Source organism: Electrona antarctica (assembly GCF_951216825.1).
Source record: "Electrona antarctica genome assembly, chromosome: 10".
In the NCBI taxonomy this organism is placed as follows: Eukaryota; Metazoa; Chordata; class Actinopteri; order Myctophiformes; family Myctophidae; genus Electrona; species Electrona antarctica.
In genome coordinates, this window is record NC_136791.1 from 33,600,399 (window position 1) to 33,622,944 (window position 22,546).

The 22,546-nt window shown below is 41.7% G+C and overlaps 1 protein-coding gene across 1 annotated transcript in view; it reads left to right on the forward strand.

Annotated features, from left to right (window-relative positions):
- The window catches only part of sdccag8 (SHH signaling and ciliogenesis regulator sdccag8), an 87,909-nt gene extending 74,863 nt beyond the window's left edge, over positions 1-13,046 (forward strand). Inside the window, exons 17-18 of the mRNA XM_079513060.1 lie at positions 10,930-11,056; positions 12,698-13,046. Coding sequence (XP_079369186.1) covers positions 10,930-11,056; positions 12,698-12,739 — 169 coding nt within the window. The 3' untranslated portion in view covers positions 12,740-13,046. The remainder of the gene's footprint in view (positions 1-10,929; positions 11,057-12,697) is intronic.
- Positions 13,047-22,546: the final 9,500 nt, after the last annotated feature.

A 22,546-nucleotide genomic window follows, 5' to 3' on the forward strand; every position in this document is an offset into this window, starting at 1 on the left:
GGGTTCTCTATCACAGTGATTCTCAAACGTTTTCTTTTTTTTAATGTTTTTTTTTTGTGGCTTTCGCCTTTATTTTATAGTTTTTATGGAGGGACAGACAGTAGGCTGACAGGAAATGGGGAGAGAGATGGGGGAGTGACATGCAGTAAAGGCCGCCGGGATCGGGAGTCGAACCCGCGGCGGCACACTGCCAGACTGGATCACCAGCCAAGGTGCCTGGACCACTGAGCCATGGCACAGGCCCTCAAACGTTTTCTTGTCAAGGACCCCAACATTTATATTTAATAATAGTCATCGGACCCCCATCTGAAAATATGTTGTGCCAGGTCCCCCACGCAAGTTTTGTGTTGTTAAAGGTTTTTCGTTTTTCTTTTAGGTTTTATGACTCAATTACACACCAAAAACCTGAACTTTGAACATTCAGTGGATTTTCTGTGGTCTCGAGTTTTCTCTGGGGTTTGGAAGCCTTTTGAGCTGCAATGAAAACAGGCAAAACAATGAAAACAGTGACATCTGCTGGCAAATCCCATTGACATATATGGGATTTGCTGGCTCTTACATCACAAACAGCAGGAAAATCAGAGCACTTGTTTGAGTCAGAAAACCCCAGACCAATTGGGTGCAATTGAGCTCAGAAAACCTAAAAATAATTACAATTAATAAAACTTTAATCTGGCCTCGCAAGTAGAAAAGTAATCTTTACATTGACAGAGGACGCTCCTGGTGGTGGCATGTATTCGGTTAAAATGCTTTTAAAATATTCCAAATTTCATGTTGTAGATCGGAGCCGATGTGTATAGGTTTAAAGTGGTTTATTACATGGCTTGGTTGAATTCTTGATTCTGATTGGTCAATCGCAGAATTCAGCGGTGTGTTATTTCTTGATAACAGACCGCTCCGCTCTATAACAGACCGATGCTTAATCAAACACTCGGAGCACCAGCTGCGCGGCTGTGCCCTGCTTGATTTACTGCTGTTTCCAACATGACAGCCATGTAAATGCACACACATTGTCATTTGCAGCTAAACATTGCTCTCAAAAATGTTTTAGAAAACATTTGAGTGAGGAATAGACGATGCAGTACCCGAAAATGGATTCTATTTGATCAACTCACTTCCTTGTTTCCCAACTGCAGCTGGGCAGACGCCGGCCAGCGCAATACTTATGGAATACTTTCATTACCGCAAGCAAGGAAATATCTCGTTTTGTTGTGTTTTTGGTAAATTTATTAATTTATGTAAATAAGTAGCCATGTAATAAGCGGAATAATGTATGGCTGAGTGGTCATTGTTTATATACTGTATAAATCACCTTCATGCTGATTAACCACCTACGCGTCGGTGGTTAATCAGCCTGTCTGTGATTTATCTATCAACAATGACCACTCAGCCATACATTATCCCTTACCAGATTTCTAATGCTATATTTATATTATATTGCTGGGGACACCCTCGAACCCCCTCTAGAACCCTTGGTGGTCAGATCGAAGCCACTTTGAGAACCACTGATTCAAGTGATTGAACGTGGCCATATTGTAGATGTCAAATTCTGATCCTACCATTCGAACCTCAGACCAGGCAATGTGTTTCCAAACTTCTATTGTCCAATTTTGGTGAGCCTGTGCGAATTGTAGCCTCAGTTTCCTGTTTGTCTTAGCTGACAGGACCTGTTATGGTCTTCTTCTGCCTCAAGGTGTTATGTGTTGTGCATTCAGAGATGCTCTTCTGCATACTTGGGTTATATTTGAGTGGTTATTTGAGTTACTGCACCATTCTCTGTAAACATTTGAGATGGTGTTGAGTGAAAACCCTAGTTAGATCAGCAGTTCCTGAAATACTCTGAGACCAGCCCATTTGGCAACAACAACCATGACATGTTCAAAGTCACATAAAGCAACTTTCTTTCGCATTCCCATGCCCAGTTTGAACTGTAGCAGATCGTCTTTATAATGTGTGCATGCCTAAATGCAGTTGCTGCCATGTTGCCAGTTGCTGCCATGTAATAGGCTGATAAGAAATTTGCATTAACGCACAGTTAGGTGTACCAATAATGTACGGTACACAAGTCTAGTCTACACACAATGCTCGGACGTAATTTATCTGATTTGTACAATCTCAGAGTTAAATTATCACTGACTGTTCTGTACCTTTTTATCAGAGGGAGTTTAGAAAAACCACACCAGAGCCATTCAAAATATTCTGAGCCACCTCTACTGCATGTTCTCCTCTCAGGCAGACGGCTGTACCACTGCCAAAAGAGTAGTGTTGATTTTGACAGCAAAGTTTGATTTAGTTTTAGTTTTAGGTCACTTACTTTACTTTACTTACGCCTTCTGCCCCTTCTGGGGCATAGGCCGTCAACAAGCGATCTCCAGGCATCTCTGTCTTGAGCTGTTCTCTCCAGTTGGTTCCAGGTCGTCTTCATGGTCTTGATGTCCGCCTCCAGGTCTCTGCGCCAGGTGTTTCTAGGGCGACCCCTTTTCCGCTTGCCCTGTGGGTTCCATGTTAGGGCTTGTCTTATGATGTTACTTGCAGGCTTTCGTAGGGTGTGGCCTATCCATCGCCATCTGCGTTTCCTTATTTCTTCTTCCGCCGGAAGCTGGTTTGTTCTCTGCCAGAGTTCATTATTACTGATGGTCTCTGGCCATCGGATATGGAGGATCTTCCGCAGGCAGCTGTTGATGAAGACCTGCACCTTCTTGATGGTGGCAGCTGTAGTTCTCCATGTTTCTGCTCCGTATAGGAGGACCGCTTTGATGTTGGTGTTGAAGAACCTAACTTTGGTGTTGGAAGTCAGTTCTTTGGAACTCCAGATGTTCCATAATAGGATGAATGATGCACGGGCTTTACGGATTCTAGCTCTAACGTCAGCATCTGTGCCCCCCTGCGTGTCGATCACACTGCCTAGATAAGTGAAGGCTTCAACTTCATCCAATGCCTCCCCGTCCAGTGTTATTGTGTTGGTGTTAGCTGTTTTGGTCTTGAGGATCTTGGTCTTGCCTTTGTGGATGTTGAGTCCGAGTTGTGCCGAAACGGCTGCCACTTTGTTGGTCTTCTCCTGCATCTGTTGTTGGGTGTGCGACAGTAGTGCCAAATCATCTGCATAGTCCAAGTCGTCGAGTTTCTTCCAAGGTGTCCACTGAATTCCGTACCTTCTCTGTCCCGTGGAGGTCTTCATTATCCAGTCAATGGCTAACAGGAAGAGAAAGGGTGAGGGCAGACAACCTTGTCTGACCCCAGTCCTTATTTGTAATGCCTCTGTGAGCTGCCCTCCGTGGACCACCTTGCATGTCAGTCCCTCATAGGAGTTCCTGATGATGGAAACGATCTTGGTTGGCACCCCATAGTGTCGGAGAAGATTCCAGAGGGACTCTCTGTCCAGACTGTCAAAGGCTTTCTCATAGTCCACAAAATTGATATAGAGGGAGGAGTTCCACTCTATTGACTGCTCCACGATGATGCGCAGCGCTGCAATCTGGTCTGTGCAGGATCGATCCTTGCGGAAAGTTTTAGGTCACATTCCCACCTAATACTTCGGTAGACTCGATGCGAATGGGAGGAGAATTGGGACTTCTTGCAGATTTAATTTGCTGCGGTTTGCCTTCACACTGTCATCCGCAATTGGAAACGCAGCAGGGGGACCTTTATCAATGTGTTCCATTCATAAACTATAGCCTACACAGTGAAATCTATGGTGATCAAAATTTCAAATTATACTCATAACGTGCATGTGTCGTGCCGTCTGGGACTGGACCCCCCCGTTTTTGCTCGGAGTAGAATGCGGTTCTTTGATACGCATTAGGATTCGAATGAGCCTTCACACCTGCCAAACGAAGTGCACTTTCTGACAATGCGCAGCAGGATTCGTTTTAATCGCAGCAAAGCTTTCTGGTGTGAATGTCACCTAAGTCTTGTGAATAGTTTTTCAATTAGTTTGTTGTCATATTTTAGTCATCTGATTTGTTTAATGTTAATCTAGTTTTAGTCAACAGGTGTTGGTAGTCGACGGACATTTTTCGTAGTCAACGAAATTCTCCCCTCAGACAGACTGCACCCCCACCCGGACCGCCCAGGATACATTGCATCTCTCTCTTCCCCTCATTCTGCCCCTATAGCTACTGCTACTACAAACCAGCCCTCTGCTCCCACTCGCCCATACCCTCCCATCCTCCTTACTTCCTTGTCAAGCGTGAAACCTTTTGAAATACCGTAGATGGGACTGAATATACAACTTAGTCATTGTAGTACATTGAGGGTCTTGATTGGAAGCAACTGGACGTGCAATAGACAGTTAATCGAAGTAATGGATAATCTTTCTTTTTTTTAAGCTCAACTTTTACAGTCTAAAATAGGGCTCACGTTGTGTTGTGGATGATTAAAAAGAATCTATTAGAAATTGTGTTGATATATCTTTTCAAATTAACAATTATTTGATTAATCAAGTGTGTGTCTGTGTGTGTGTGTGTGTGTGTGTGGTGTGTGTGTGTGTGTGTGTGTGTGTGTGTGTGTGTGTGTGGTGTGTGGTGTGTGTGTGTGTGTGTGTGTGTGTGTGTGTGTGTGTGTGTGTGTGTGTGTGTGTGTGTGTGTGTGTGTGCGTGTGTGCGTGCGTGCGTGCGTGCGTGCTGATATACAGGGATGGCTGGGTGGGTATGCTAATGTGCATTCCAGCGCTGAGAGTTTGCCCTGTCGTATGAGTGGGACATGAATAGCACTGCAATGGAGGAGGAGGAGTGAATGGATGGATGAATGGATGAAATAATGGGCTGCTGGTGGGAAATATCTAACAGACATGTCACCTCTTCAACCCTTAGACACACACACACACACACATACACACACACACACTATTTATAATCCCCCCCATCAGAAAATCCAAAAATAAAGAGCCCAGCTGTAGACATCCCAGCCGTTCCCCAGCACACATACAAATACATACAGCAGCCCTCTAGTCCCAGCATGCAATGAAAGGGTCCATTGTCTCTGGGGCCCCCAGCAGCAAACACAGAGACTGCCAGGCTGCGTTGAAGGAGCCACGCTAATTGGGACGGCCGCCTAATAATGAGTTTCATAACTGCACATGTATGCACACAACTCTCTCCCCATCCGCGTGAAGCATCTGTTTGAGTCTGTTGTCAAGTTAAGATGACTTTCTTTGGGCTGACAGTAAGGGTGCAACAGATGTAAACAGGTGTAACAGGTGCAATCGATTGAATTGTTCATTTACCGATAATAAAAACTCTATTAATCCCCATAGTTTTGCTCCAGGCTCTGATTATGAAGAACTTCTTTAAAATCTTGCATGTGAGATTTGCATCTACTCATCAGACAGGCATCACTCGCATTTGTCTGCATCAGATTATAAATCATATTCCCTTCAAATTCTTATAGTCAGTATCTATCCTAATATTCTTTTTACCACAGGTAGGTGCACTGAAGCACTCTAAAGGAATCCTCACTAACGTTGCTGCTGCTGCTGTTGCTGTCCCAGTCTTGGTCCAAATGTGATATTTGTACAGAAACATTATGTATGAGTACACAAGGAAACGCATACATAGCGGCCCGTACTAATTGTTTTGTCCAGATATCAAAGAAACACATTTTTTAAAGTAGGTCATTTTTGCCCTATTTAGATTGTAGAGAAAGCGGAAGCAGAGGGCAGGTAGGAGGGAAACAAAGTCTACAAACAGGATTGTACCAGATTAAGCACTTTTAGATGGCAAAGACTGAAGAGCCAGTGTGGCTAGACTAGAGTGCTTGCAAACATGGCGTGGAATCAGTAGCAGGTGAGCTTTCACATCCACTTTGGGTAGACTGACACCACTGATGTGGTGGTCTGCACGCATTGAATACAGGAAAGACAGGTCGGTCTTTCCTTTATTCTGAATCCCTCTCATTACAGCTGTCACTGAGACAGCTATAGAGTCACAAATACAGCAGAGTGATTTTTTGCCAGATGACATATGGTACAGTGGTAAGAAACATGCCTTGCAAAGCAATGATTGTGAGTTCAAAACTCACACTGAGAAGTCTCTTATTGGTTCAAAAACGTAGTTTTCCCCAAGTTTGTACCTGGCTCTAGTCTTTCAATGTAGAGCATGCAATAGAAATAGCAGATAAACCACTGTGGTGCAGTGCTAATTTGGTACAGTACATGCCTTACAAAGCATTTTTTTTGGCAGGCTCTAATCTTTCATTGAAGAGTACACCATAGATGGAGCATGAGCCATAGTGGTAAGATACATGCTTTGAAATCCAGAGATTGTGAGTTCAAGATCACCATTTGGCAAATTTTCACTGTCTCTAAAAGGTGACATATTTAGTTCTCTCTTGCTTCTCCCATGTGCCAGCATGGCGCAAGCAATAATGTCATGGGAACAATAAACTCAAACTGGTGCGTTTAAATAAATGGATTCAAAATGCAATAAAAAAACTCAAATAAAAGACAATTCAAGTGCCTCAATAAAACAACTCAGCTCAAACTAATAATATGAAACAACAGGAGAAAATAAAACTGTAAAGTAATAATCACAAAAAAGTACAAACAAATAAATCAGTAATCACAAAAAATGTTATCCTTAAGCTCCTTCCTCTGGTGTTGTGCTGCCTCCATGGTCCTCCCACTCTAAAAAGAGGGCTCGAGGAAGGAAAATCACAAAAAATAAAATCAAAAACACTTTGCTTAACACAGCCGACGCGAATCGCGTATCAATACGTTATCAATTAATCAAACGTCGGGTGCGAATCACGTATCAATACGTTTCAATCACTTTTTTATAGCATACTTTCATTCATCTTTTTACCCACCCGGACAATGAAGAACCATCGCCCTATCATTGCTGCTTAGTCCCGCTCACGTGATCAGAAAAAAAAAAAAAAAACCCTCCCCTCCTGAAAACAGGAGGGCGGGCCGCTTTACGTGTAGAAGCCACTAAGCCAGTGTAAAATGGACGCGCCCATGCGCGCCCATGGAATGATCCAGTCGGTGTGTGAAAAGAATCAAATTTCACCTAACCTCGCCTCACCAGGCTTTCCTCCAGCTATTGGCTTTCACACAACACTATACTACTCGATTCCCCCCTCCCCTCCTGTTTCTCCTGCAGGAGGAGGGCCTTGCGAGATGGGGGCTCTGTCCTGGCTGGCTCTGTCTCTCGGAAAAAAACATGATGAACGGATCGCTGCCTAAACACATATGCACCGGATCCGATCGGAATTGCATTGCGTCTGCAACACACATGGACAGATGCATGTTTCCTTCTTCATACTGTAGCGACCAAACGATCCCCGAGCCTACAATACTACGAACTAACCACAGTATCGAGGGGCCGCCACGACAAGACAGTGTGCCGTTGGTGGATCACGTATCGCCATGCAGAACCGTCATAATCGGAGATCGCTCGGGTGATTGTAACGCTTTTTTATTCATTATAATTGTAGTGATAAGACCGCAATGAACGCATCGGGGATTCGGGGACGTAATCGACCCGGGTGTAATGTATAACGAACTTTTCCGCGTCCTAAACCGTGGTGTTGTGATCCGTTGTCGTTGACATCACAGCCGGGTGAATCTTTTTTTTTCCTCCATCGCCTCCAACCTGCATGCCCAGGCATGTTCTCTTGTTAGTAAATATACTTCACTAGCTTGAAAAACAAAATCAGCTGATGATGACAACGCGTCTCACCGTTATACTATAGTTCTGAACCGAACGGTGGAATGGGACTTTTTATAGCCGTACGGATCAAGACTTTTGCTGCCCAATGTGCCCATGAACCCCCCCCCCCAATGTTTTGCGATCAAGACAATGAGGCAATCATCATCATCATCTAAGAAAGCAGAGTTATGAAGGTTTATAGTCAGACATTGACAGGCAGATATAACAATAAACACAATAAATATGCTATACATCCTATACACCGAATGAAAGCCCTGAATGTGTACTTTTACGAGGAAAAGAGTAAACATTGATCCCATGTACAGTTTGTCATAAATTGGTTACATTGCACATTGCGCCCACCAGATATAACTGCAGAGAAGACATGGACCCGAACTCAACATTCACAAAATAAGGCCTATAGCGACATATAAATACTATATACCGTATGAAACAGAAGACTCTCTGCTTTCATAAGAAAAAAACTTCTACTGTAGTAATAATAAAAATCACACCCATGTGAAGTGAGTGGTGCAACTCTGTCCCATATTCTGTTCTCTGCTTATTCAATACAGCTCGCTATATACGGACTGAGGCAGAAAGTCATGTAAACCTTTTATTTACAGTTTGGTCTGTAAACTTCTACTGTAATAATAAAAATCACACCCCTGTGAAGTGAGCGGTGCAACTGTTCTCTACAGTTGCGCGGTGCAACTGTAGAGAACAGTTGCACCGCTCACTTCACAGGGGTGTGATTTTTATTATTACAGTAGAAGTTTACAGACCAAACTGTAAATAAAAGGTTTACATGACTTTGTCTCAGTCCGTATATAGCGAGCTGTAGTGAATAAGTACAGAACAGTTGCAACGCTCACTTCACAGGGGTGTGATTTTTATTATTACAGTAGAAGTTTACAGACCAAACTGTAAATAAAAGGTTTACATGACTTTCTGCCTCAGTCCGTATATAGCGAGCTGTATTGAATAAGCAGAGAACAGAATATGGGACAGAGTTGCACCACTCACTTCACATGGGTGTGATTTTTATTATTACTACAGTAGAAGTTTTTTTCTTATGAAAGCAGAGAGTCTTGTTTCATACGGTATATAGTATTTATATGTCGCTATAGGCCTTATTTTGTGAATATTGAGGAGTTCACGTCCATGTCTTCTCTGAAGTTATCTGGTGGGCACAAGCTGCATTCAATAACCAATTACTGTCTAACTGTACATGGGATCAATGTTTACTCTTTTCCTCGTAAAAGTACACATTCAGGGCTTTCATTCGGTGTATAGGATGTATAGGATATTTATTGGGTTCAATTTTATATCTGCCTGTCAATGTCTCTGACTTTAAACCATCCATAACTCTGCTCGCTGTTCAAGATAACCACTTCCAGGCAAATGCAGGTGTTGCAAAAAGGTCAATATCTCCAGAATGGAACATGGTAAAATCAAATTGTATTTTTTAAATTGAAGTGGACAAGTTCAGCTTTCTTTTGATGTATGCGTGTGATTCTCGCTATAAGAGAACATTTTGCTGTGGGCCCCCGAACAAGGCCTTTGTGCAATGTTAAACGGTAGCAACATCCAAATAGGCCTGTTGAGATCTTGTAGCAATCAAAGTGTTAAGATGTACATTTCTTCAGCCCCTCCCTCTCCTACCAGAGCCAAAAGACAGCACGAGGAGGGAGGTGGGCTGCCTCCATGCTCCCTGCCTTAGAAAGACAGAAAATTAAGATTAACCACGACCAAGATTCAAACCCACAACCGTTGACTTGTGGAGCATCTACCTTTCACTCAGACCACCAGGCTTTTCAGGATTTTTTTATGCGCTAATCCAAGGGGTCATCTGTGTCACAGACTATTTTCTGTTTTACACACCATTATAATGTTCTTATTTTGATCACAAGACCCAATTACTGAATGTCAAGTCTCCAGGTTTTCTTCAGAATATGTATGACACTTATTTACTACGACACTACGGCATATTAGGAGTCCAACTAATATGGTTCTCAAATGTTTTATTTGCAAGTACCGCTTTAACTCTGAGTGTACACCCTCAGAGTTACAGACGTTTTATTTATGGTCATTCAGGGCTAGCTCTTTGTGTTTTCTTAGTTGTCACTTGTATCTTCTATGCTTCTGTGTCACAAATGATGTGTAACCCAGGACACAATTCTGTGTCAATGCTGTATTAAATATTGATTTCCTATGGGTGGGGATTCCAGAACTGCAATCAGCAGTCAAGTCACAGCAATCATCATCAGCAATGACCAGTTACAGCTTGGTAAAAGCAGTAGCGTCGGCCTGCACTGTAGTAGTGAGGTGAATTGTGTGGAGCTGCTGCAGATTTACACCTCCTATGCTGATTGTTGATGATGTCAATTCATTACCCTGTGACTGAAATCAAATTGCTGAATTGTCCAGGTTTTTTCTGCCTGAGGAGGAGTTTTGAGGTGTGTGTACAACTGTACATGTGTGTGTGCGTGCCTGCGTGCATGTGTGTGTGTGAAGATGATGATGACGAGCTAACCCGGCTAAGTGGGTTGAAGATCAATAGAAACGCGTTTCGGCACGCAGGCCTTCCTCAGCGTTATGTGGTCTGCTGCTGTGTACTCGTCTCATTAATAAAGAAACTTAAAGAAACTATACTCAAGAGAGTGCGGATATTCCCTTTTTGCTATTGCTTTATTGAAAGAGCCAGTCCAGCATTGAAAGAGCCTAGTCCTGCATTAGCAATATACTCACTTATATTCAGCTATAGATGTGTCAGCGGTTTAGGGTTAAAAACTCCTAAAGAACATTTTCAATGTCCATCTACATTCTAAAAGGTCAAATATAACATTCTCACTCACATCATCCATGCCAGCGTGGCTCGTGTTCACATTCCCCATTAACACAGAGGGAATGGGTGGCTTGTGGAATGTTTTGTTTACATAATGTTACACTAAAAAATGGCCATTCATTTTCAATGGCATTCAATGTTTGTGTTTGTGTTTACACGCACCCTCAAAGCTGGAGGGTGCTAGAGCGGAAACGCTAGTGCTTTAACATCTTAAACCCTGTATATTCTGTTTACCAGGATGGATCCCACAGCGTTCGCTCCTTGATCTGTTCCCTTTTCACCTCAACACCAAATTTCGTTGCTCACGTTGCGTTTCGAAGTGTTGTGAGCTTGTAGAGCTTCTATTTCTCTGTTGAATGGTTTTTAAGATGGCTTAAAAACAAGCATATACACCCATTTGTATGCTGATTCCTTGTGTTGCTCTTGTTGCAGGCTTCAGCAGTTGGACCGCCATTGTCAGACCAGTGCCCAGCAGGTGTGTGAGTTGTTGGCCAAACAGAACCAGCTGATGCAGGAGAGAAACACACTCACTGAGGAGATGCAAAACCTTCGCATAGAGGTACACATTCCTATTATATATGTACACATGCACATTGGGCCTCATTCACAACGGCGTTTACGCTCATAAAGTGACGTTACGTGAGCGGAGCGTGAGCGGACAGGCATTTACGTGGATTCCCACATTATGTGGGAATTCATGAACTTGAACGTGAACTTGACGGTGACGTTGTTTGGTCGGAAACTCCGCTAAAAGCTGCGCCAGCTCAGAGGGTCGTGTACTGCTTGCGTAGTTTTATTCAGAAGGCTTTAGTCTTCATGCTGACTCAATTAAAAGTCCCCAAATCTCAGATAAAATATGTAGGCAAACTAGGCATGTGTCCAAAACATTGGTCAGCACATAAAAAAATGATAGCTTATATAAAAGCATGCTGCCGCTGAACAGTCCAATCTGGGTGAAATTCACATTGGAATTGAGCACCGCGATATCATGAAATTAACCTGCACTTAGGCTGACAAAGAGGAGGCTACCCGCCGTATATGGTTGAAAATCTAAATAGCTATAGGCCTATGCCTATTGCCTACGTGTCCATGATCAGAACAAATCCATTCTCCACATCATGGCATTCAGACAGATGACAGTGAGATGATATTAATCTATTCCCCGCATGAATCAATGCAGCTCTGATAAAAAAAATCTATTTTACCTCTGCAAAGGTGTGAGTGAGCAATTGTTCAATAGAAAAGAAAAGGCTTTATAATATAATTGCCAAGTAGGCTAGCTTGCTGCCTTGGTCCTGAACTTAAATAAATAAATGGCCAAGCTGCATTTTATACCGTAAATCAGCTTGACATTGCTGCAGCGGTGCGGAGCAGCGTTCACCGTTTTGTAAGCTTGGGAGAATGATTTATATAGTTTAATGGTATAGACAATATAAAGAATCACGCACAAATGTAATGGTATATGGATGTAAAAAAAAAAGAGACTGCAGGTGGTGGCCGTCGCCGTCGTCGCTCCGGCGCTTGACATGGTCATTTTCTTTTAATTTCCTGTCCTTTGATGGATTGAGTGTCAGTTTGTATAGTAGGCCTACAGTGGTATACTTTATACAATGGTGCAAAAACTTGTTTGTGGTCCTGTGGAATTATGAAATTAATAGAGGGCTATATTCATATCTGCACAGCACTGACTGACCGCGGCAGTATAGCCTAATTTCTTTCCAGCAATCATTTTTATTTTAATTTGTGAAGCCACTATACTGGAAAATATCATTATTTTGTTGCATTCCGTCAGGAGGACCTCTATTTCGTTTGAGCTGTAAGGCCTATAGTTTTTTTTTGTTTTTTGTTTTTACTGCTGTCTGCTGAGTCATGCTTGACGCCTTTTATGGTGTGAAATGGGGGCGTGGATCAATGCAAATTAAGTTGTTGGGTGATTTTCCGATCATTTGGCACCCACTCGCATTCATTGTGACATACACCTGCGTACCTGTGGTACACACAGCTCTTTGAATTGCACGGCAAAAAATCGTAGCGTGATCGGACGGATAAATACGATATCAAATACGATCTATTTCCGCATTATTTACACTGTGACGTATTTCTCCTTTGTGAATGAGGACCATTGTCTTTATTTTTCAATAGATTTGTCCTAGTATAATTTCTGTCTTAAACGTATTGTGTGTGCATGTTTTGTTGCTAGCTCCCTGCAGGCACAAGACAAGCTGACATCCGGTCTACGTGAGCCTTTGGTCTTCATGTTGAGCCATAAAGTGTACTGTACATCTGAAATAGCTTTTAAAAATAAATGTTATCATCACAATTGAGGGTATGTCAGAATGTGGCAGCAAATTGTGATAGATTTTTGCCTTCAACTTTTAGACATAATCTTCCAGATTCATATTTACATCACCACATTTTATTCAGTATGTTTTGTAACATTTCAAGCTGTTTTTATTTTTATTTTTCCAAAATGTTTAATAAACAATGATTTTACGTTTGTGTGCAATCTGTGCATAGTTTGATAGATATTAAAAAATATAGATGCCTCATTGGTCGCTGCACTTTCGTTGGAGACTCTCCACCGGGAGGAGGAAGTCAAGCGGAATCTCGGAAGGCAAGTGCTGCTGGAAAGAGGGGGTCACACCTACCGAACGTCCCCTTCCGTTCTTCCGTTTTGCTTCCGCTATGCTTCGCAAGGAATCTCGGGAAAGCTTGCCAATGCAATCCAATCACGCATCGCCATTGCCTCCCATTACCTCCGTGTTGCCTTCCGTTGAGATACAGACGCCCCAGAGCCGGAAGAGGCGTCTACGTTTATATGTCTATGGGTCAAACGGTTCATGAGCCATGTCTGTGGATGACCATTCATGAGCTCTGCGTTTGGAAACGTTTTTTTTTTTATCCCACGGTTTTTTGTGTCAACACTCCTCAGTTCCCTCTGCCAACTTGGGGAGAGCAACGGACTGACCTCATGCTTCCTTCAATGATATAAAATGACGATGAGAAAAATTTGAGAAAGATGAAAAGCATGAAAAACGACATACTATAGTCATTTGTTTTTCACGTTTTTGACAATATTCTTTTATCGTCGAAAAGCGCCACCAGGGGGAGGCATTTTAGAGACCAGCATTAGTAGGATTACTGCATGTTTTTTGAGAGGGTACTGTACCCTAGGGGAGAACATGCAAACTCCACACAGAAACGCCCCTTTTGCCAATCTCACCTGCTTTTAACATTGCCCTATTAGTGCCACCAGGAGGCACATTTTTGCAATTAATTTTTTTCTATTAGCTCCTACATATTTTGTCCAAACATCACACAAATCGGTACACAGTGGGCCTCGTTTATCAACGTGGTGTACACCAAATAATGGACGTACAGCGAGATCACAGCAATGTTCTACATTTATCATTCTAACTTGACTTTGACGTACCTCACACCAAAGTCTGCTCGGAAGCTGTCGAGCAGTTCCCGACGATCAAAAAAAGATGAGAGAAATTATGAAAACCATAAAAAGTTATTTTCATGCTATATAATGTTTTCATGGTTTTCGACGATAAAAACACATGAATTTAAATCTTCACGGTTTTCAACAATAAAAGAAAATGATGAATATCATATTCATGGTTTGATGATAAAAAAATAGAGAAATGTTCGATATTTTTTTTATCGTCGAAAATCATGAAAAACGACATACGAAAAGCATTATTCATCATTTTTTATCGTCAAACTATAGATTTCTTCTGTCCAGCTCATGAATGTAGCCTGTGATAGTGTGATTAGTGAGTAACAAGGAAGAAAGAAATCTGTGTGTGTGTGTGTGTGTGTGTGGCCTTGGAGTCGAGCACTGTTGTTTACTTAAGCAGCTGCAGGGGTCAATAGGTCCTACTCAGACAGGGGTCAATGGACACACACAAAGTCACCTAATGGAGGCGGTTGGCACCGCTCAAAAACCTCTAATCTTCTTAACCCATGGAATGGGGCATGAACCCCCACCACTATTTAGTCAGGATGGTGGTCCCTGACCCTGGGTCAAAATCAGTTGAAAACCCCTGTTGTATACGGTCACATGATAAATAAGACATCTCACACGGCAGTAGCAGACTGACATAGTGCTTTATTGAAGCTGTCTGTAAGAAGGAAAATAATGTGCATCCCTATCATATACATTTATGTGTAAAAATACTAAGGATGTACAGTGTAAAAAAAAACAGCTTCTCGTGGATGGTCGTTTTCACATCGTTGTGGGTCTCCACTGGCCACGAAAATGAACCTTGTCGATGTACCAAGCACTGTTTGTTTAAATGGCATGAGAAGGACAGAATTTTCCTTAAGCTGTTTGAAGGCTTTTGATGTGAATCTTTCTGGATTGAATAGAGTTTCCCAATGTTTGGTGTCAAAATCATCTAGGTCTATCAACTTGACAGAGAGCAAAGTGCTTTCAGTGTTAAATTGCTTTGGGAAACATACAACAGTAGCCCACCCTTGTTAAATCGGGCAACTGTCAAGATAGGTCACAAGAAAGCTGAGATGGACATGAACATAAAATGTTTACACTTGATGAGTTTTCAATTTGTTCACCATATTTTTGTTTGCAAGTTATAAATAAATGCATTTCATGCTTGTTTGTATTAATACACTATACACTAGTGTCAGAGAGAGAAGGGGACGGAGGGGTGAGTGATTGTGGGTCAAATATACCACTGAAACTCCTTTCAAATACTTGATGTGTACTGTACTTATGCCAGCATCATATGCCAGGCGGAACATGGTCCATTTTGAGCAGATTGGTTTGTTAACACTGCCGGAGACGAGCGTTAGAGCAGCTGAAAATATTTAATATGATTCTGCATATCGTTGCTGTCGGCGAGAGAAACCTTAATTGTACCTCCATAATTCCATGTGTTATGTTTTTGTACATTAATTCCATACTTTGTTGTATTAGTGTCACGCACAAGTAGCAAAAATAGCTGATCTACAAGCTCACAATGAGTTGTGTAGATCTGCGATCTTGCTATTATTATTTTTTAATGAAGTGGAAGTGGTTAAGTCGGTCTGTGGGTTTTGTAAAAGATCCATTGGAACACTTACGTTTTTTACATTTCTGCTGAAAAGCAATAGTTGTGGACATCCTACGTACATGGTTTCCACCCTACATGTTGTGTATAGTAGAAGTACAGAGCAGTCAGCAGCACAATGCCAGATACTAACAATGAAGCTGAACGTGTGTCTGCAACTCTGCATCTATTGGAAGTACTGCACCTCTAATGCACTGGTTCCCACACGTTTTAGCCCATGACCCAAAAGGGAAATTAGACATTTACCCAGGACCCAAACTAGTGTAAATAGATCGGATATTTTAACTACTTCTTAATGTGCATATAATAAAAAAAAATATTCATGGGATTTCTTAGATCTGTTTGGGATTTGTTTGGTTTATAAAATGTATACATTGTTTATATATATATAATATATATATATATATTTTTTTTTTATGTAGGAAAAGGAAATCGGATTTTTACTTGAGTCGTGAACCATAAAAATTGGTCCACGACCCACAAATGGGTCCCGAACCACTGTTTGGGAACCAGTGCTCTAATGTGTGACCAATGACCGTACTGCTCTGTGGTCTCCATGCATTCCTTGTCTTCGCCACCAGTCCACCACTTATGAGGGATATCAGTCACGCAGTCATTGATGAAGAGCAGTGTGGCAACACCTTCTCTACTTAACCACTTCAACCCTATATATATATATACTTTGTCGTACGATGAATAGCCAATCTACAAGCTCACAACACATAACGATGCGATGTGTGAGCTTATACTGTAGACGTTTTGTTTTCTTTTTTACATTTAGAAAGTCTTTGAAAATGTTTGAACATTTTTTCAGATAACCGCATGCCCAAAATATGGGCACCAGGTTTAAAGTGGATTTCCACTGTACCTCTCTAGACTCAGCTAATGGCAGAACAGCAAGTTTGCCATGCAACGACTGCCGCACAGTGGATTCTCTCCAACAAAATACTTTGTATAGTTACTGAGCAAATGGTGAAAACGTCCGCTGTGCTCGACTCTCCCACTTGATACTCCAATAACACTCGGACTTGTGGGACACATTTGCAAAAGTCTTACCAACTCCAGACAGCAGTTTTTGTTGAGCTACATAAAAGTTGTCCATGTTATGAAGGGAGAAATAAAAAATCTAAAATCTTCCTTCCAAGCAAAGGCTGAATCAAATTCCAATTAATCATAAAGTGATAGATGTGAAAGTGCTGTGGCCATGGCTACAAAGCATTTTTTAATGAACTTCCTTGCGATTGAACTTCAACTTCCTAATAACTACATCGTACTAGCCTACTCCTCAGTTTGCAGACCGTGGTCAAATCGTAGCTGAAATCCTTCCAAACACTTGGAGTGTTTGCCAGAGCCTGTCGGCAGTGCCAGCTGGGTAGGATTTGTACTCATTTTGAACTATTCGGCAGCTTCGGTAGTGCCAGACAGGCTCAATCAATCACAGAGAAGTATTTTTCATAAGAGTGCTAATTTGACTCAGGGCTGTTGATGCAGGCAGAGGAGAGGCACCACATGCAGGCCAGCGGCATTCTTTTCAACTCTTTCACAAAGTGGCCCTGCGTGTGTTCGCTTAGAGGAGTTTAATGGATGTGCAAGAGCAAAGCATATGGAATTAAGAGTAGCTGAAACACAGCTACATGTGGCATTTGCCATGTCTAAAAAAAAAAGGAGCTTGGAGGAGGAAGAGAAGGGAATTAAATTCAGAGCAAAAATATTTTAAGACCTCGACTGCAGTATGAAACACAACTACCCTTGACTGACTAGATTCCAAAACGGAACACAATGACAATGAAATAAATAAAATAAAAAAGTAAATTCAAGTTATGCATCAATAATAATAAAAACATTCAAATAAATAGACTGGAGTAAAATTCTCTATGTCTAAACGAGAGAAAAATATCCCACTAGTCATTGGGCTCTCCCAGATAGTTTCATCAATGGTGATACTGTACTGTACTGTATATCCATCTTAGAGAAAACAAACTACAGTAACATAAATGTTTGCTTGAAGCAGACCTTAGTCAAGGAGGATTCCAAATCATTTTCAACAGAATTATGTTTGGTTGTTTTTTTCCCCCAACTCATTTGGGCTCTATATAAGGCTTTATATAGATCAAGACAATGTCCAGAAATGCATATAAAGTTAAGTACCGGTAGACAGATTGAAAGTCCAACTTGACGGAGGTCTGACTGGAAGACACGATGAACTCAACGTCAACAAACAAACAAACAAACAAAGACCAGACCAGAGGAAAGAGACAGAGAATGCGTATGGAGACATGCCAAGGATAGTAGTGGTCAAGACGCCCAACCCTGCTCGCCTGAACTTGCCAAAATCATCTCTCTTTCCCATAATGTGCAACTCTCATCCGCCTGCATGTAGAACCTTAGTAGGACAGAATGCTCTCATTCATTAAAAAAGAGCCAGTTGCCTTTAGAGGCTGTGCTGAAATCCACCCAAAGGGACCAAAGTGGTTTGTACTCCCAGGTCAATTTATGCTTTGTCAACAGAAGTGTTGCACAATGAAAGTGATGTCAAAGCTACAAACATGTAACTTGCAGGACCTCCACAGATGGTGTTGAGCACATCTGGAGAAATTAATGGTCACAGATACTTCATACAGTACATGAAGCATCTGTGACATGCAGTAAGCACTGTAATACCACAGAGATGCACAAGACCATAATCACGTCCTTGTTTACAGTGAGTCGTAGACAGTTCCAAAGTCTATAGGGCGGTCCTTCATATTGGGGTGGTGATATTCAAAGCAGTGAACTCAAGTGACTACAGAACTGAGATTAAAGTATGTGGAGATCTCTGACAGTCTGGAAAAGCAAGACATGAACAGAGTGAGGATAGATGGACAGACCGGCAGGTCTGAGTGGTTGTAATCTCAAACCACAATGAGACATGTCAACTACTCTTCTTATCACTTAACACTCCCATATGCCATTTTATAAACTCCCTTGTGGCTCTCTTTCAACTTTCTCTACCACTTACCACTATTTCATAAACCATACATACATACATTCCGGTTTCCTATTTTTTACACCCATTCCTCGATATACAGTATAGTTGACCCAGCAACTTCCAACCTTCATGCAGTACCTACCATATCATGTCAGAACACTAACTCTTTCTCTCTGAATTCCGCCTGCTCTCTCAGTCTGAGCTCTGTCACAGCATTCTGAAACCAGTACCTATCATAAGTCACAATGTACAGTTATAATACTAAATGTGTTTAGAGCAAGCACACTGGAAATACTTTGGATCATAAATGGAAAGAATCGTAAAAGAAGCGCATGCACACATCCTGAGGCTTCGTACACACATATCAGACGAACATGCTCTGTGCTGTCCGTGTTTCATGGCTGCCTCAATGCTTTTCCAATGGAAGTCTTGTGGTTTGACCAAACAGTTGTGTGTGATGGGGGGAGGGGGGGCAATCAAACACAAGTGTTTGGTCAAACCACAAGACTTCCATTGGAAAAGCATTGGGGCGGCCATGAAACACAGGCAGAGCACAGCACAGTTGTTCTTTATGTGTGTACGAAGCCTCAGCCTTCCATAAGTTCCATTTCATTTTCTGTCTCCTCATCTCTGTCACATTTTGGTCAGAGAACAACATAAAAACAGACCAACATTAAAACAAACAGAGCAGGAAGGCTAATCTGCTTTCCCTCCAACATTCTTCGGCCATTTCTTTCTTTCTTTGTTTTTTTAGGTGCCCTTTTCACCCAGTCTAAAACTGGTAGCAATAATATTCTTTCAATAGAATAGTGAAATACAAAAAGTTAAATATAAAATCAATAACTAGAACAATAAATAGAACATATATTAGAGCCATTGCTGTGACAGGTGTAAACCCATAAATATTCATGTATATTACCACACAATCTCATAATCTCTCTTAAATATTTCAACCTGCAGGAAACAGAAAATCAGCTAAGACTGACCACTGTTATTCCCGCATTTCAATCATCGCTATATTCTCTATGATCTCATTATAAATAATATTTATGATGTGATATTATGTCACATCATACTGTATCATTGCTGTTGGGGCAGAAACCTTGTATCTCCATATTTAATGTTTTGTTTTTCCATAAATGAATACCTATGTTATACTTTGTCATATCAAAGTGAAGGGCAAAATTATTATTGTTATTATTAGTAGTATAATATACTTTAATATTATTATTATCAAAATATTCTTTTATTAAGAAATGTTCACCTATAATGATATGCCCAATATAGCGACGCCAGACTTAAATTGTTTTAGTCTGTCTGTGGGTTTTATGAATATGAACAGCATTAACAAGAGCTTTTGACTTCATGATAACTACATTGAATTAATCAAATAGCTAGAACTGAGGTTCTATTTTCCATTTACTAAAAACAAAAATAGAACTGAGGCTCTATTTTCCATTTACTAAAAACAAAAATAGAACTGAGGCTCTATTTTCCATCTACTAAAAACAAAAATAGAACTGAGGTTCTATTTTCCATTTACTAAAAACAAAAATAGAACTGAGGCTCTATTTTCCATTTACTAAAAACAAATGGTTTTGGACAACAAGGTTTCCGTCCGACAGCGATGATAGTATTCTTGGAACCTTTCCCCTGCTTTCACCAGGTCAGACACACTCCACTAACCTGCTTTCACCAGGTCAGACACACTCCACTAACCTGCTTTCACCAGGTCACACTCCAATAACCAGGGCTGGACTGGCCACAGGACGTACCGGGCATATTCCCGGTGGGCCGCGACCGTAGGGGGCCGCCATGATTAAAAAAATAAAAATAAACATATTTTTTTGGACAGGCAGGCAGGCCAATAGGTGGCAGGCCACCAGGAAAGGGCCGGGCGTGCTGCCATTCTGCCAGTGCCATCATGATAATTTCACTGTACCTGTATCAGTGAGTGACAAATAAACCCTCTACAAAGGGTTGTGTAGTTGTCTGTTGGTTTGTATCATTTATGTTGTTCTGTAAAAGTGGTGGTATTAGGGCTTGTTTGTTTGTGTGTGCCTCGACGGAGTGGGCGGTAGAGTTTCTGCTATCTGCACGCTGGTTGTGGTGGGCCGGTCTGGGCCAAATTCACGCGAAAATGACCGGGCCGAATTTTTGTCCCAGTCCAGCCCTGCCAATAACCTGCTTTCACCAGGTCAGACACACTCCAATAACCTGCTCGACAGATTGGATTTCCCTTTCGTTGTGGTGAATCTCTTCCTGCATCAGTTTCACTTTGTCCAAGAAGTCCAGGCATGTATGTGGTGGTTCCAAAGTCATGACAAAGACAGTGTAAAGCTTTCCATGATGTACGCAAAGTACCGATTATTATTATTATTCACTTTTTGGGACAATAGCGATTTTAAGCTGACAGGAACTTCTGTAAAGGGGAATTAAAAAGCCTTCAGGGATCATTCAAACCAACCTCTGAATTTCATCTCCGTTTGAATGGCCGGTGAGTTGCCACTCAGCACTGCATTGTGGGTAATAGTAAAGCTTGCGGTCTGGCCTACTGAACTGCTGTGCTTTGAGGTGCTTTCTTAAACCCCAACAGTGAAGGTACACCATACACACAAACACTTGACATTGATGACATTATTGTCTGTAAGTAGAGAACTGAAGTATTGGTAATAGTTGCAGTACTAACTTTAGTAACAGTGATTAGAGGTGATTGATGTTATAGTCTTTAACTAGAGAGCTGAAGTATCTTCTGTGGATTTCTGTGTTGTGTGTCCTGCAGAATAAAGCTAGTAGAGTAGCACTAGCTCTGGACCAGAGCTAGAGTAGCACCTGGTAGTAATAGCAGTAGTAGTAGCAGTAATCCAAGTAATAGTAGCAGTTATAGCAGCAACGGTAATGAATTGCACTGTGCAAACCTGAGTCAATTCCTGCTCAAGCCTGCATGGAGTGCACGTCGGAGTTGGTGGTTATGGTCGCTGAATTCAGTTCTAGAATGCCAGCTTCCAGCCACCTCAGAGTAGTGTCAGACTGTGAGGATACTTAAAGGGCGACTTCACCCCTTTTGCAACCAGATCTTATTTTAAGATTTCCTGGGGTTTTTATGTGGGTAAGTTGTGTTTTTAGATATTTCAGTATTTCAAAGTGGCCATGGACTCCATTATGTCATGGACACTGGGTTCACTTCCTTCCTGGACTACAATTCCCATAATGCTTTGTTGCGCTGCTCCTCCTTGTGGATAGGGGGAGGGCTGTCTTAATGAGACAACATGTAGTCCAGGAAGTAAATGAGCCCAGTGTCCATGACATCATGGAGTCCACACTTTGAAATACTAAAATATCTAAAAACACATATTACCCACATAAAAACCCCAGGAAAGTGTTTCTTGTCTCCCAAACATCATTAAAATAAGATCTGGTTGCAAAAGGGGTGAAGTGGCCCTTTAACTACAGTAGTACAGTTGTGGAACTGTTTGTGTCTCGAGGTCAGATGATGTTTGTTTTGTCTATTAGAGCCTGAGATATAACTGTAATGGCAGTTAGAATCAACTTCAAATATATCCTTTCCGTAATTTACCGTAGAAACCAGTCAAACCACGTACCATAATTGACATACAATCAACTATTGACCATTTTGGTAATAGCGTATCTGCTTTGTATTTGCCAAAGCGGTGGGGATAAGAAGACTGCGTCACATCAAAGCACAGCAGGTCACCACTACTAACCAAACTGGAGCTTCCGTCACAGCTGATCACAGTTTGGATGATTGCAATGCAGACTTATGGGGCTAGAATCGCCAGGGAGTTTTGCACCTCTGGGAAAAAAAATGCATTTCTCACAAAATTTGAGAAGCTAAAATAAGAGCAGGGGGGGGGGGGGGGGGGGGGGGGAGTGAAGAGGGAGAAGAGGAGAAGAATGGAGGAGGAGAGGAAGAGGAAGGTCTCTCCGCTCAGGGCTTGGTAGGTCCAAAGCTGCAGTTCTCATCGTCATACCACAACGATGA